The sequence below is a fragment of the Asterias amurensis genome, chromosome 21, assembly GCF_032118995.1.
Source record: "Asterias amurensis chromosome 21, ASM3211899v1".
In the NCBI taxonomy this organism is placed as follows: domain Eukaryota; kingdom Metazoa; phylum Echinodermata; class Asteroidea; order Forcipulatida; family Asteriidae; genus Asterias; species Asterias amurensis.
In genome coordinates, this window is record NC_092668.1 from 9816866 (window position 1) to 9834787 (window position 17922).

General features: G+C 37.7%; 1 protein-coding gene across 4 annotated transcripts in view; it reads left to right on the forward strand.

Annotated features, from left to right (window-relative positions):
- LOC139953001 (RUN and FYVE domain-containing protein 2-like) overlaps positions 1–17922 on the forward strand; it is a 56460-nt gene that overhangs the window by 17912 nt on the left and 20626 nt on the right. For all 4 annotated transcript variants that reach the window (XM_071952378.1, XM_071952382.1, XM_071952381.1 and 1 more), the window contains exons 4-5: positions 15751–15852; positions 17199–17390. In XM_071952378.1, coding sequence (XP_071808479.1) covers positions 15751–15852; positions 17199–17390 — 294 coding nt within the window. The remainder of the gene's footprint in view (positions 1–15750; positions 15853–17198; positions 17391–17922) is intronic.

Sequence of the window (17922 nt, forward strand, 5' to 3'; positions counted from 1 at the left end):
ATATGTATGCACAATTTTTTTACCCTTTCGGTAATATTTGTATAAAAGTTCTCATGGGAACAATAAATGCCTCTCATTAAACGGCTACAGTAATTTTGATGGCGAATATTTTTGTGCACGGATAAAATGAACACAATAGCTTTTCAAGGCTTTTTTCTGGCTCAATGCTCATACTGATTAAATGCGAAGGCGTTAATTTTTGACAATATCATAAATAATGAACAGTTTCCTGTTTACAAATGAGCGTTTTATTTTTCGTAAGAGCTAAATTATTTCAGATTCATCATTAGCTTTGACAAGTCAACTGTGAAGGGAGAATTAATAACGATCTATAACAACTAGATATATTAACAAATGCGTAGACCTACTAATGACTATCGAGTTTTCTTTTGATGTTCCTTTTTTTCTACAAACACAAGCTAGCGAGGTTTCTTCGTACCGCATACAGTGTATCGCTATAATGCGGCTTGGCGGTACGGCGGCTAAATGGTTAGATACTTTGGATACAGTACTTGCTCACTTTTAGAGCCTCTTTGTTCTGATTAGGATGATAATGTTTAGTTTGGTAGCGGGCAGGGGACCAAGAAGACTGTTATAAGGCCATGTAAAGACAAGAACAGTAAAGATTGCTCATCGCACTACTTCTCTTCTTGCAATGTGAATCATACCTGTACAACTAGGTAAAGTAGTTATGACAAAACAAGAACTCAGTGGCTTAAAGAGCATGGAAACAGTGCCATATTCTTTTAACAAGCTTGCTCGTTTTTGTTTTTTATCAATTCAAACTAAGGGATAACTTCAAAATGCATTTTTACTGTTTTTGGAAAAATTACCCGTTTTGAGGCAGAAGTGTCACAACAGGATACAATAAACCAAAGTGTTTCTCCCCAGTAGACGTGCAAACCATAATGATAGCCCATCAAAACAAAAAGGGAAATATTCCGAGAACCAATAAAACATTAAAGACAGTACAAACTTTCTTGATGTGCAAGGGGAATTAAAAATGTGACTTTCAAAAAAGAGGCGCTGTTCACAAAACTGTTATTTTATTTTATGCAATGTCAAGAAATATGATTGGGCCAGGGCCGGGGTGGGGCAAATTATAAGATCCTGATCAATGTTTGGTAATGCACTAAACCTACAAAGTGCTTATAAAAAGCTGCCAGATTGATGGAATTATAGCTAACTTCTTCATGTTATAAATTCAAAATGAAGCAAATATTTCAAAATGCATTTCTCTATGTTTTCGGGGAAAAGGGTCTATTTTTGAGACAGTTCTGTTACATCAAGATACAATTGCCCGAGTTTTTCTTACCAGAAATAAAAAGACAAATTTTGGCCCTGATCAAAACCGAAAGGAAAATATTCTGAGACCCCTGAAAAAATGGAATTTTGAGGGCAAAAAATATGGTAAAAATGTTGATTTTGCAAGTTCTAAAAACATACTGTAATGCACGTTCTTAAAATAGCACAAGGGTGAAATTTATAGCAATATTTTTTGTCTCAAGTAAAGCCAAGGATGATACTTTGTAGTGATGTAAAAGGTTTTATGAAATAATTTTGTTTTTTGGTGGGGAGGAGTTGTAAATATTAACTTAAAAAAACAGTTTTTCATTCCCCCAATATCGGCCCAAAGTGGCCTAAACACAAATGAACTGTTACCATGGCAACGTGTTATATTATGATTTGAAATGTTAATGTTGTTTATTTGCACCCCAAGTCCCTACCATCCACAAAGTATAGGAAATATATTCCTTTTCTTTTACCATGGACACGTATGTCGATACTATGTGAAAAGACCCTTAAAAAGGCATTTTTCATGTTGTTGGGAAAAAAGTCTAGTTTTGAGGCAGTACTGTCACAACAGGATACAATTGCCCAAGTTTTTGACACCAGATATGGAAAGACCACTGTTGGCCCTAATCACAGCCGAAAGGGAAATTTTCTGAGACACCTGGCAAGTTGACATTTTGGGGTCCAAAAATAGGGTAAAAATGTTGATTTTGCAAGTTCTAAAAACATACTGTAATGCATAATGCAAAAATAGCACAAGGGTGTTATTTAAAGCAATAATCTTTTATCTCAAGGAAGGCCAAGGATGATACTTTGTAGTGATATAAAAGGTTTTTTGAAATAATGTTGCATTTTGGTTGGGTGGAGTTGTAAATATGAGCTAAAAACCAGTTTTTCAGACCCCAAAATCGGCCTAAAATGGCCAAAAAACAAAATGAGCTGTAACCATGGCAACGGGCTATATAGAATTGAAAATGCAATTTTGTTTACTTGCACCCCAAGGCCCTTCCACCCACAAAGTATAAAAAAAATTCATTTTTTGACCGTGAGCAACTATGTCAACTATTTACCTGAACTGACTCATAAAAATTTACCATGTCAGTTTCCCTTGTGGTTTATATTGATACATGTATCTGAAACAAAAAGTCACGTTCCCTTAAAGCCATTGGACACTTTCTGAACAGAACAAAAATTAAAAGTTCCTAGATTGACAAATAACTTACAGGGTGAACAGAAGGTACATGTAATGGTGAAAGACTTCCCTTGAAATATTATTCCATGAAATGGTTTTTAATTGGTTGTCGTGTGAAGGGCACTAATGTGTACCATGTTGGTCTCATCATGACTACCCTACATGTTAAATGTAAGCACACTACACATTCACTGGTACAATGTTTGGCTTTGTGAAACATCTGAATTTTTCTGAAATTATTTTCTTGGCTATTTGACGAAAGCATGCATTAAACATACAGTAAATGAGCACATTGAAAAAACTATTACAAGAAGCTAACCAATGTAATGTGAAATGAAGCAAGTTGATGTCTGAGTTAGTTCGCTGAAGAACAAGTCTGTACACCAAGTATGGTGTATAAGAACAGGAAAATACAATAGCAGCCGTTAGGAAAGTCTTAACAGCTTTGTTGTTCATAACGCCTTCATTTGGGTCCCCATTGCGCAGTTCATGTTTACGACTTACTTTGATTATTGGAAAGTAAACACAAGTTATTATAGGCACTGGTAATACAACAGCCGCAACAAGGAATAAAATATTGATAATGTTTGGGTTGATATCAGCAAAACACAATGCTTCAAATGCAAAATATTTTGCTGGTGCTTTCAATATGAACTTGAGAGATATGACAAATAATGAGGCGAAAACCCACGACCCAACTACAAGAATGGTCACACGCTTTTTGATGCACCACATTTGGAATTTAAAAGGTTTTGTGATAGCTAGGCATCGTTCAATGTTTATAAATACAATTGCAGTTATTGTCATCATATAGACTATACATTTTGCAACTGCGACAATTTCACAGCCGACTGCACCAAAAGGCCATCTGTCTAAAGCTGAAGCAAAAAGATCCAGTACAGTAAAACAACCAGCCAGGAGATCTGAGACAGCAACTGATGTCATAAGAACTTTGGTGCTGTCTGCTGCAGTTGTGATGCGGCGTATCACAGCAAGACAAAGAATATTCCCAGATATGATGAGTAGTCCAATGATTGCAATAATCAAAGTACGAAGAGCAAGGAATGGTGTAGATATACCTGAGGAGTCTCTGTACTGAGTGAAGTTCATTATTACAGCTATTTATCGCAATGTTTTTTTTATTAATAATAATAATATCGAAGTCTTATATAGCACACGTATCCACCAAACAAGGTGCTCAAGGCGCTGAGTATATACAAACCTTCAGAAAGATAGGTTATTGCAGTGATGAATTCCGAGACCCAATTATTTAGCACCTTATAAGGGTTTACAAGGTGCTATGGCGCATTAAGCAGCCACACCCAGGAACACCAGGGCAACACCCTTCTCTTTTCAATAAGTGCACTGGGTTCTTTTACATGCGTTACACGACACATGGGACCAACGGCTTTACGTCCCATCCGAAAATGTCCGAAGGACGAGATATTGCGTACTTGAGATGTTAATTACTGGTTCTTTTCAGGACCAACACTACTCATGCCATTCAACTGTTTCTCGTAGACTTGAAGCTTTTCCAATCAAAGTGCCCCTTGCCTTGCCCACTCAACGATGAGATTCCAAGCGTTTGTAATCAGTGAGGGCAGGGACACATTTAATAGAAGAGAGCAAGATCACTGTAAAGTCAGTGTTTGTGATCAAGTTCATGAAGTTGCAAAACTGATTTATTGATGTCTCCTTGGAAGTGATCAAGATGCAGAAGTTTCCCTTTGGAGATCAGAAAATTAAATCAGCGTCTTGAACATGTTCACATTACAAGGATTTAGAGATTGCTTTAGATGGCACATTGCTCGCCTTTACAACAACCAACGTCAAAGATGGCACTAAACCTGGCCGAGGCAGAATCCTCTCCGCACCTGGTTGGTCATGATCTAGAGGCCGCAAGATCTAGAGGCAGCCCGGGGACATCTTGGATCAAGCAACTGGGTTAACATACTCTGGAACCTAGCTACTAACCGTGGACATACAATGTAGGAGATCAGCGCGACGGATCACAGCTGTCTTTTCGGTAGAGTGAGTGAGTAAAGGATTGGTCGCCCTGACCGCACTGCCTTTAGAATAAAATGATGTTGGAATTTGCTCTGCGCATGATACCAAGCATAAAAACCTGTACACTGTAGTGAAATGGCTTTGTGTTTGGTTGGTTTTTAATCATTTCTTCTTGTCAGTTTGGCTGATGGGCAGATAGTTGTGTGTAAATTGCCTCTATTTCTGCATGAGTGATTTTAATAGACACCATTGTTTGAAACTAACATTAAATGATGATTACAAGTAAAGTACTTTCATTACACCGTTATAATTACAATGGTGGTTGAATGGATAATAAAATATTCAATTTACTGCGTTTGGGAACAACTGGAGTGACATTAATTCTGAGAATAGTGGCGAGATTCACTTTGGTAAATAATGACGATAATAGACTGTGTAAGTCTCGCACGTATTTGAACTTCTGGGACCAGAGTTTTTCATGGGCAGGAGATTGTTTTGTTTAGTTATTTGGGTTGAATGTAATTTAATGGCAGTGAAAAATATATGTTGTTAGGAATGTACTAATTGATAAACAACACAAGTAAAAAGTAATTCAACAAAGATAATATGAATATGACTTGACCCCCATTTCCAGTCACTTGTAAAGAATTAAGAACTTTGCCCAACTGACGTGCAGTTGTCATTAAATCTTTGTGATGGATGTACAAATTCAGCATGATTGGAAAATTTGAACAAATAATTTGTATTTTGAAAAATTTGAACTTTGATACTTTTATTTTCAAAAAATGTGTACGAATTGTTAAGCTAAAGACGATTTGATATTTGAAAAATATAGCTTATCTACCAATGAGTTGTTTTCTTGTAGTCCATATGTGCGAGACATGTAGTCTGTTATAATAGATTTTGATAAGACATTGATTCATCAGAAGCCCTCGATCGATCAAGGCCGGCGTCGGCATGCAATTTGGGTCCTAAAATGGTGAGAATGGCAGACTTCCGTTTGTAACATTGGTGCAAGGAATACAGTATACAATTGTTGCATGCTGTGACGGGGTCCATGGCATTTTGTACACCTGAGGGGGGAAATGGCACCCGAGGCGAGGGTGTACAAAACCCATGGACCCCAGTCACAGCGTGCAACAATTGTTTTGTTATACCTTAACATTATTATTCCTCTTCTCGAAGTTCTGTTGTTATCCTCAAACATAGTTCTTTATTTAAAGTACCGGCTACCGTTTGGCAAACCAACTTAATCCAAAACCAATATCCAAACAGGCAAAATAAATAAGTGTATTGTATGTAATTTATACATTATCAGTACAAGCAAAAGGTTTGTACGCTGAAAATTTTTTGTTACAACTTTATTCCACGAACTGCATCCCCATGGAACTCCTTGCCTGGTGGATGTTTCCCCCATCTTACAAATTGGATTGTGTTAGAGGACTATCAATTCCTGCCTCCACCTCTCCTGGGTTGTTTTCATGTTTATTTATTTTTTTCTTGAAACCCCTTACCTAGAGTGGTTTTTAGTCTTGTTTGGGGCAAACTTGCATTAAAAAAAACAACGAAAAAAGACTAAGTACAGTTGTGTTTCCTGTGATGCATTGTTCGATTAGAATGATAGCCTCCTTGTATTCATGAGCGCTATGGCAACATAATAACAACTATGTAATAAGTAATGAATAGCCCTCATCAAGCCCCCATGATAAAGTGTGTATTGACTGTCCGACCAGAAATAGATTGCCCTATGCATTAATACCTGATTGCTCAACAACAATCTTAATATACATGATATACACACAGTCTGCAGGAAATGTCTGAGTGTGCGTGTCTTTGATAATGCAGCACGGCACAAACTAAATTACAGCGCTCCGCGTGTCCCAAAATACGCTGTCCAGCGGTATACAGAACACACTTACGAAGAACACACCAAAGAAGCCGAACCAAAAGAAATTGGATTGTGATGTCACATTAAATAGTGTACGTTTTTTTTATTAAGTTAGTTCTATCCTCCAATAAAATAAATAATAAAAATAATAATAATGAAAACTTATAAAGCGCACAAATTCATAAAGGTGCTCATGGCTCTAAAATACAAATAATAACATTAAAATGATATACAATAACAAATTAAATTAAAGAGCATCACTCATTTGGTTGGGAAGAATTTTATTTTTTTGTAGATGGAGACTTGCAACATCTATGTTGTATTTAGGTTTTAAAGGTTACAGGTGTAGCACGTGTTGCAGTATTAAACATTGTACAAATAATGAATGATTATGAGTGCAATTGCAATGGTGAAAGATAAGTTCAAAGATGGAATGTTATTTTTAACGAGGCGGAGCCGTGTTGAATGGAACATTCCATCTTTCAACGAATGAAAATATTCTAACCTTCATAACATCCAGGTACATCAGCCCTCCATTTACATGTACCTATTTATACAATGTATGAAAACTAACGTCCCCCTATAAAGCGTATCAAGTTAATACAGTCCAGCTTATTGGTTACTACTCAAAATAATTATCAGCATAAAACCTCACTTGCTAACGAGTAATGGGGAGAGGTTGATAGTATAAAACGTTGTGAGAAACTGCTCCCTCTAAAAAGACGTAGATTTCGAGAAGGAAGTAGTTTTCCATGAATTTGATTTCGAGACCTCAAGTTTAGAATTTGAGGTTTCGAAGTCAAGCATAGAAAAGCACACAACTTCGTGTGACAAGGGTGTTTTTTTCTTTCATAGTAATCTCGCAACTCTGACGACCAATCGAGCTCAAATTTTCACAGGTTTGTTATTTTATGCATGTTGATATACACCAGGTGAGAACACTTGTCTTTGCAACTACCAATAGTGTCCACTGTCTTTAAGGGAACATTTTACAATACACCCTGGGAGTGACAATTAGTTGTTTCTTCAAGTAGGCTTGAATCCTTGATTCGGATTTGTCGATTCATAGCAATAAGGAGTGTGAGAAAAACTTGTTTATAACGCCCATTGTCCCCTGCGTATTGTGTGTTTTAAACCGCATAATGTGCTTTTATAAGCTAAATGCAAAACAAAGCTGATAAAAATTTAAATTCAAAAGTGGTGCATTTGCGTCAAATGCTGATCGTCACATGCGTTGCTTGAAGATAAATTTGTTATCACACGCGCTCTTGGAATCTGAAAAAAATAAAGTGCCACTGCATTCCACATCCATGGGACTTGAATTCCTCAGAACCGCAATATTTTTCCAGAAATTCCACTTGGGCGCGTGTGATAAATCTGCATTACATCATTAATCATTAATAGACATTGCATTGCGAGACTTGATTATTGTGAATGTAGAATGTAGATTTATTGTGAATGTAGATTTTTTGATAAAATAACCAACTTAATGACATCATTATATTCTATCAATAAACCACAAGGGAAACTGACTGGGTAAACTATTAAATGATTTTGGCTGCCGCTTCCCAGGTTTCACCGTAATTTGTGTGTGATCCCTAGCTACACGGCAGTTAACGGTTGTATGGCTTCTGACTGGCACCCCCGAACAAAGATATTGACAAAATAGGGACACCGCCAACAAAGGCCTAGATAGGTCAGTTGGTAGAGCGCCGGCACGTTAATCCGGAGGTTGTTTGGTTCGAATCCAACTCTAGTCAATTCTTTGTTCAACCCCCAAAATCATCATATTTTCATAAATTTTCTGAAATATCGTGGTTTTGCCTAACGTTAATGTACAAACTTTGTTTAAAATAATTGAAATAAGATTTAGGCTCTTTGTAGTGTACACGTACTGTATGAGCCACAGTGCTAAAGCCACATCCAAAATATTCTAACCTTATTTACATTTAAATCCGAAGCATAGAAAAAGATATTTGTTTTATGTATGCGCTTATCTGTATACATATTATTATTTATTCGGCATAAAAACCCATTTAAACATAAACAAAACAAAAGCAAGGGACATCTGCCTGGTTTACCAAAAAACTGTAGCCTGAAGGCCTTCAATTCCAATACCTCTGGCCATAATGTTTATTAACAATCTGTAATTATTTACAATACTAATGTTAAGAGGACCATACGTGGAATTTGACTAGTTTTTTATTTTGCAGAATGTGAATTCACTAAAATATTTCAAGCTCATTGAATGATTTTTATTTTTTTATTTATTTTTATTTATTATGTTTATGCAGTAATTTTGATTGAGTTTCAGTCATATACTAGGCCTAATCATTACGCAATGATTTTTGACAAAAGAACAGTATTCGTTCAAGTTGATCTTTACCTTTGTAATTTAAACAGAAATTACAAAGTACTGCTGGACAAATTTCTTTGCTTAGCAAAAATTGAGGGCGGCACCAACCACAAAGATGTAAATTTAATGAAATTTTCGCTGGTAACCTGGGCCCAATTTCATGGCTCTGCTACCACCGAATTCTGCGCTTACAATCAACTTCCTTCGCTTGCATGGTAAGTGCGGAATTTCTTCGCTAGTTGTGTAAGCGTAGAATGCCCAGTAACCTGGAGTACACCTGCGCACAACCAAAGTTCCCAGCTAACCCGTGCAATACCCTTGATGTAAGCGCAGAATTCCCTGCCTTCGCAAACATCGATTCTTTGCTTACAGTAAGCAGAGCCATGAAATTGGGCCCTGTTTCTGCTAAGCAATACTTTTTGTGCTTAGCAGGTTTTGTGCTTTCAGGCTTTATGAAATTGTTTAGATTCCTGTGATCCATGATAAGCTGTTTTGTACAAGACTCTGGTTCTATCAAGCGTCTCACACTGGGTTAGTTTGTGTAGCCCGGTTCACACAAGAGAAATTTAACAAGGTTCCCTTGCTAAATTGTAGCATAGTTGTAAAATGAACCTCGTGTGAAATGACAACGGTTTTTTTTCTGCTGTCCAAGTTCTCTTGAAAAATCTTGTCAAACATTACAACCATGCTAAAATTAAGCAGGTCTTGTAAATAGCACTTATGTGTTGGTCTCATCATGACTACCCTACATGTTAAATGTAAGCACACTACACATTCACTGGTACAATCTTTGGCTTTGTGAAACATCTGAATTTTTCTGAAATTATTTTCTTGGCTATTTGACGAAAGCATGCATTAAACATACAGTAAATGAGCACATTGAAAAAACTATTACAAGAAGCTAACCATACTAATGTAAAATGAAGCAAGTTGATGTCTGACTTAGTTCGTTGAAGAACAAGTCTGTACACTGAGTATGGTGTATAAGAACAGGAAAATACAATAGCAGCCGTTAGGAAAGTCTTAACGGCTTTGTTGTTCATAACGCCTTCATTTGGGTCCCCATTGCGCAGTTCATGTTTACGACTTACTTTGATTATTGGAAAGTAAACACAAGTTATTATAGGCACTGGTATTACAACAGCCGCAACAAGGAATAAAATATTGATAATGTTTGGGTTGATATCAACATAACACAATGCTTCAAATGCAAAATACCTTGCTGGTGCTCTCAATATGAACCTGAAAGATATGACATATAATAAGGCGAAAACCCACGACCCAACTACAAGAATGGTCACACGCTTTTTGATGCACCACATTTGGAATTTAAAAGGTTTTGTGATAGCTAGGCATCGTTCAATGTTTATAAATACAATTGCAGTTATTGTCATCAAATAGACTACACATTTTGCAAGTGCGACAATTTCACAGCCGACCGCCCCAAAAGGCCATCTGTCTAAAGCTGAAGCAAAAAGATCCAGTACAGTCAAACAACCAGCCAGGAGATCTGAGACAGCAACTGATGTCATAAGAACTTTGGTGCTGTCTGCTGCAGTTGTGATGCGGCGTATCACAGCAAGACAAAGAATATTCCCAGATATGATGAGTAGTCCAATGATTGCAATAATCAAAGTACGAAGAGCAAGGAATGGTGTAGATATACCTGAGGAGTCTCTGTACTGAGTGAAGTTCATTATTACAGCTATTTATCGCAATGTTTTTTTTATTGCGTACATGAGATGTTAATTACTAGTTCTTTCAGGACCAACACTACTCAAAGAGATTTTTAAACCTCTCTTAAGTATACTTCCACCATGGAAAGTTTCAAATCCTATTTACGTATAGATGAAATCAGTCCCTGGATCAGATGTTGGAAGTGATATTTGAAAGTCATCCCCAGTTGAAATTTGACAAACATTTTCTAGAACCAGAGGGTGATGCATTTCTTGGTCATACATGTGTTCATATGTACCAATGTACGTATCATCTTTTATATCAGGCACCTTTCTCCTTAGGTTACAAAGCGCCTACAGAAGATGCAACAAAAAGTCCAATTTCAAGATGTTCCAGAGTGTAGTCAAATAAAACAGTCAAGTTTTTCGGTATAAATGAGTTTTTAAGGTAGTTTCTTGAGTTGTCCAAGTGTAGTTGCATGGCAAAGATGTGATGGTAATGAATTCCATACATTTGGAGCAGCAGCAGAAAAAGCACCTGAACCAGCTCTAGAGACAGTGCGATGTTCGGCCAAGAGGTTCTTTGAAGAAGAGCTTAGGGAACGCAGTGGGACATTGGATCTAAAATGGCAGATAGTATGAGGTTAATTCTGTACAGTCCTTAGCAATGTACATTAACCAATGTCCACATCTACATTGAAATGTTTTATTGCCCAAGCAGAAAATGAAGCGCTGACTTCAAAATATACTCCTAAAGTGCTACACATCCATAGAGCATGGAATTACACCAAAGCCATGGAGGCCTTTGTTATCTTGGTGCCCCTTCAACTGTTTCTCGTAGACTTGAAGCTTTTCCAATCAAAGTGTCCCTTGCCTTGCCCACTCAACGATGAGATTCCAAGCGTTTGTAATCAGTGAGGGCAGGGACACATTTAATAGAAGAGAGCAAGATCACTGTAAAGTCAGTGTTTGTGATCACGTTCATGAAGTTGCAAAGCTGATTTATTGATGTCTCCTTGGAAGTGATCAAGATGCAGAAGTTTCCCTTTGGAGATCAGAAAATGAAACCAGCGTCTTGAACATGTTCACATTACAAGGATTTAGAGATTGCTACACATGTAGGTGCTCTTTTCGGCCACATTTCCCACGTTGACCACAACACGCTGGCAAAGAAGGCACTCAACATGGCAGTAAACTGCAGAGGCAGAATCCTACCCGCACCTGGTTGGTCAAGATCTAGAGGCCACCTGAAGACATCTTGGATCGAGCAACTGGGTTAACATAGGAGATCAGCGCGGCAGACCGCAGCTGTCTATGCGGTAGAGTGAGTGAGTGAAGGATTGGTCGCCCTAACCGCACTGCCTTTTTGTGAAGTGTGCGTTGACACCTAAATCAAATGATGTTGGAGCTTTGTCTGCGCATGATACCAGGAGTAACGACCTTTTGTTAAATGGTTTTGTGTTTGGTTGGTTTTAATCATTTCTTCTTGTCAGTTCGTCTGATGGGTAAATAGTTGAGTGTTACAAATTGCCTCTGCATGAGAGACTTTAATGGACAACATTGTTTGAAACTAACATTAAATGATGATTACAAGTAAAAAAGTACTTTCATTACACCATTACAATTACAATGGTGGTTGAATGGATAATAAAATATTCAATTTACTGTGTTGGGAACAACTGGAGTGACATTAATTCTGAGACTAATGACGACATTCACTTTGGTAAATAATGACGATATAAGACTGTGTAAGTCTCGCACGTATTTGAACTTCTGGGACCAGAGTTTGACGTGGGTAGGAGATTGTTTTTTATATTTGGTTTGCGGTAACACCATGTGTGTATCTACTTGCCACGTAGAGTTTGTTCTTAGAGAACTGTCTTGCTTGAACAAACTCTACCTGGCAATTAGATACACACATGGTGTTACCGCAAACCAAATATACATGTACATTGTACGTCACCATGCAATGCCTCAAATTCTATAGAGATTGTTTTGTTTAGTTATTTGGGTTGAATGTAATTTAATGGCAGTGAAAAATATATGTTGTTAGGAATGTACTAAGTGATAATCAACTCGGGTAAAAAGTAATTCAACAAAGATAGTATGAATATGTCTTGACCCCCATTTCCAGTCACTTGTATAGCATTAAGAACTTTGCCCAACTGACGTGCAGTTGTCATTAAATCTATGTGAAGGTTGTACAAATTCAGCATGATTGGAAAATTTGAACAAATAATTTGTATTTTGAAAAATTTGAACTTTGAATTAAACTTTTATTAAAAAAAAATGAACTTTGAAATTTTTATTTAAAAAAAATGTGTACTAATTGTTAAATGTTAAAGACGATTTGATATTATAGAAAAATATAGCTTACCTACCAATGAGTTGTTTTCTTGTAGTCCATATGTGCGAGACATGTAGTCTATTATAATAGATTTTGATAAGACATTGATTCATCAGAAGCCCTCGATCGATCAAGGCCGGCGCCGGCATGCAATTTGGGTCCTAAAATGGTGAGAATGGCAGACTTCCGTTTGTAACATTGGTGCAAGCAATACAGTATACAATTGTTGCATGCTGTGACGGGGTTTTGTTATACCTTGGTAACATTATTATTCCTCTTCTCGAAGTTCTGTTGTTATCCTCAAACATAATTTGTTTTCACTATTCCCTCGAACCCGCGGTTGTTTCGGACATTAGCACTGGAAATTGGTGGGAACGATCAAGGTAATGTACACCTGTGAACATCACTCAGCCATGGTACATGCGTATTTGTTGCACGGCACGTGATTGGTTCTCGACCAATCAAACTTCACAGTTTGTTACCGAGGTATAACAATCATAGTTGTTTGATGTTTTCTACATGCTGCCACCTTCTTCTTTTGAGTCCATCATCTATCTACTCTTCAATTGTTGGCCAGTATTGGGCACATCTCACAGCCCTCTCGTTTGCCCCCATCAGGGCCCAATTTCATAAAGCCTGAAAGCACAAAAATTTGCTTAGCATGAAGTTTCTTCTCTGATAAAAACAAGATTACCAACCAAATTTTAATTTGTTGCATATTGCTTGTTACTGGCATTCAGCTGTTGTTTGCTTATCCTGAAAATCATGTGGAAATTTGGTTGGTAATCCTGTTTTTAATCCTGTTTTTTAAGGAAGAAGTTTCATGCTAAGCAAATTGTTGTGCTTACAGGCTTTATGAAATATATTTATTGGTTTATTTCATAAAAACATTACAAAGAAATGAACAGTATGACAACCGATGCGGTTGAATTGCACTAGAACATGTACAGTTTAAAAACTTCCTTAAAAAGAGCAAAGGGTTAAACAGTTAAAACATACAATAGATAATTAGCAAGTATTACAAACAATCAAAACAACAAACAATCAACCAGTACTTAACCAACAAGAATGAGACTTACAAAAATAGACAAAATCAAAGGGACAAGTTGTGGATAAAAAGCCAGCATTAAAATCTGTACAATTAAACTTAAAAGAATAAAAATTTTAAAAAAGCACACCAACAACTTTGAAAATAATTTGGCACATAAGAAAGGGATACTACTAGCTCCAGGCCTATATACGGATCACAATTGCACATTCAGTAATCTTGTTCAATTTGGAATGCAGCTGTCTCTGTACCTGTTAGTTCTACATTTAATGGTGGTTAAGTGGTTCGCATTCCTTAACCTATTGTTCCTGGTGGATGGGAGCCACTCACAAAACCTGTTTGAGTTGAGGAGTGGTGTGCCGAAACTTATTGTCAACTTTTCAAGTCTCTGTGATATGGGAAGAATATTTAATTCATTGCAAATCTGCTCGTAAGGATGACTCATACAGTAATCATAGGTGAGAATGATGCAAAAGGCCTTCTTTTGTAATCTTTCCAAACAGAGGAGTTGTCTCTTGGTTAGTCCAGAGAACCAGACAGGAGATGCATAATCAATGGCAGGTCTAATATATTGGACATATACAATTCTCAGGTCACTGGCTGGTATATTACAACGTTTCAACTGTCTTAAAAAAATAAAGTTTACGGTTAAAAGATTTACACATAAAATCAATATGAGTGTCCCATTTCAGATTTTGTTGTATGTGAACACCAAGGAGTTTAAGGCATGGACTCTGCCGTCGATTTCACAACACTCTTCCTAACTTAAGACTAATCATAGGACTTAGGACGTGTCCCAACCCTGTACTGTAGCATGTAGACCTTACGATTAATCCTAAGTTAGGACGTGTTACCCGTCCTAACTCGAAATAAGACGAGTCCTAACTCTTATCATTTATATACAATATGCGGTTCAATGAGAGCCCGCTGGAAACAAACGGTCATAAAATTACACTTGGTTGGATTTAAACGCATACAATTCCTGTCAGACCACTGTTTGAGACGGTCAAGTTCGTTTTGCAAGACAGCTTGTCTAACTTCCCAAATAGTAATAAAAAAAGTGGCATCATCTACATATTTATACTGTAAAACTTCTTTGGCTGGCAGTCATTAATCATGGCAAGAAATGCAATTGGTCCGATCTTTGTTCCTTGTGGGACTCCACCATTAGTAGTTTGCCAGTCTGATAGGGCACCATACGGACACACTGAGAACGATTAGATAACAATTCACAGATCCACGGTATAATTGAAGGTCGAACGCCAAGACTAATGAATTTTTCAACAACAATTACATGTAGGTGATTCACTCTATCAAAAGCTTTAGAGAAATCTGTTGCCATGATAACACCTGACTGATTTAATTGATCAGTTTCACTACCTACATCATTAAGTAACTTAACTAAACAATGTGTGGTCGAAGAACCCTTTAAATTGGGCTCGGGGGTCTACTTCACACAGAGTTGTACAGCTAGTCCTAAGTTAGGACTAGTACCTCGTCCTAACTCGAGATAAGACTAGTCCTAACTCTTTGTGAAATCCACCCCTGGTCTTCTTGGCTGCACTGCTCCTCAAGGGCTGGGCATCGTAAAAGGTGTGGCATATAATCGGGTAATACACACCAATGGCATTTGATGTCATCATCGTCGGTTACCCCCATTTCTTTATGTTTGTCTTGCATCGTACCACCTCTGTCATGTCCATAATTAGTCTACTGAGGGACTTCCATACTTCTATCACAAGATGATAACTTGCTTTTTGGCTGGTTCCATTATACCTACATTGCAGAATAGCAGCAATGGCACTAATGTACACAAGGGCTTCTGCCACCAGGGCTTGAAATTAACACTGGCTGGCTGGCTGGCTGCACACTGGCTTGCTGCACATGGTATAATGTCAATGTTTGAGTAATATTTTGTTGTTGATTTTTGTTTCTTACCTCAGGACCAGTCTTGGGAGAGGAAGAGCCTGGCTAAGGCTTGCTCTTATGCAGAAGAACCTTGCAGACTACTTCAAGGCACTCCTAGAACGTAAAGATATCTTAAGGTATTTTTGTTTGGGAATTCTCTGACGGTTGAAAAACTTCTTAAGAACACACTCTACTCCGCATCAGTAGAAAAAAAAGCAAGACCTATTTCCCAAAGAACAACGTCTACACAGCAGTGTACACATGGTAGTTACTACAAACCAAATACCCATTCTTATATCTCCTTTATTATTCTAAACTAACCTGAACTAATTTGTTTCTTATGGAAAGTATAAGTGGCTAGGGTTATGTTCAGACAGTAGACTAAGTTAGACCCGAACCGGTTAAGTTTAAAGGTGGTCCCCTTGCGTTCAGACAGCACTGAGTTAAACCTGATACGGTTTAACTTTGGTCTGAAGAGGTCAAAGCAAACGTGACCCCATTACTCTAACATCCGGTTTATTGTCCTGTTTATTGGTCACCGTGTGTTTACCTAATGATTACAGAGGTCAATGGGTCATCTGTTGAGAGTTTAACCAGATGTGGTCTTTTTTATTCTGTCCACACACAGTGTTGAAAGATACCCGAAGCGGTTTAAAGATAAACCCCCTCGCTGGAGGGTTTATCTTTTGTGGGTTGAATCCGATTCGGTCTGAGAACCGTTCAGACACACAGAGTTGAACTCGATCGGGTCAAACCATGAGTTAAACCAACTGTAGTACTGTGTCTGAATGACTTCTCTGTTGAATAATTCTTATCAAATTGACTAGAGCAGGATTTGAACCTGCAATCTCGGGTTTATGAGAAAAATTCGCACCCCCTTCAGGTGATCCCCTTACAATCCTGCTTCCCAGGTTGTTAAGTACATGTAAACTTCTGTATGGCAACAACAAAGGCCCCTTTCGAAACCACGGCTTCGGCTTTGGATTTGGCTTGAGGCTCCGTTCTCTCATCTGAAGCCCCGAGCACGTATATGTAAAGCACGCGCAAATTGTCAAACAACTGGTGGGGCCAAGCTAGCCTGAGCCAAATCTAAAGCTGAAGCTGTCGTTTCGATAAAGGGCCATAGTTGTATGAATTCTGAATGACTCCCCCAACAAAGATATTGACAAAATAGTGAGACTGCCAACATAGGTTAGTTTACTCCAAAAATTTTGTGTCTCCCCCCCCCCTGCCAAAACCCCCCCCCCAAAAAAAAAAAAACCAACAATATCTTAACAACTTTCAAATGTTGCTTAAATATTCAAAACAGGAAGATTGATGTGGATGTACAGATTATCTGTTCATATTGCTACCTAACTAAATTGGACAACAATATAAGTGCATGATAAGTGCATTGTTAATGCCCTAGTTAAATTTGCCAGTCAAATAAAAAACTTTAAAATGGAATTGTTGTATTTGAACTATTTGACTTCTTTGTTAACAGTGAATGGTACGACCAGAACGCCCTCCTACTTGAAGAAGAGGCTGCAGTCATAGCTGGGCTGCTGGTTGGTCTTAATGTCATTGATTGTAACCTTTGCCTGAAGGGAGATGATCTAGACTCCGCCCCCTCTGTTATTGACTTCAGTTTGTATCTTAAAGATGGCAACTACCTGGATAAGCCACAAGCATCAAGGTAAACTTACACATGTACAGTCTCATATTAGTTTATCAACTCTATTCAAATTGCAATCATGACAACCCTTATCATGAAAGGGTCTGGCTACTTTTTGTAGGACATAAAACACAATGTCCACAGATTTACATCAAACTCACACAGTTTGAAGATGATGATGCTAGAAAGCTTCCCTTAAAGACAGTGGACACTATTGGTAATTGTCAAAGACTAGCCTTCACAGTTGGTGTATCTCAACATGAGAAAAAAAATAACAAACCTGTGAAAATTTGAGCTCAATCGGTCATCAAACTTGCGAGATAATAATGAAGAAAAAAACACCCTTGTCACACGAAGTTGTGTGCGTTTAGATGGTCGATTTCGAGACCTCAAGTTCTAAATCTGAGGTCACGAAATCAAATTCATGGAAAATTACTTCTTTCCCAAAAACTTTGGCACTTTAGAGGGAGCCGTTTCTCACAATGTTTTATACTATCAACCTCTCCCCATTACTCGTTACCAAGTGAGGTTTTATGCACTTATGTGCACTTAT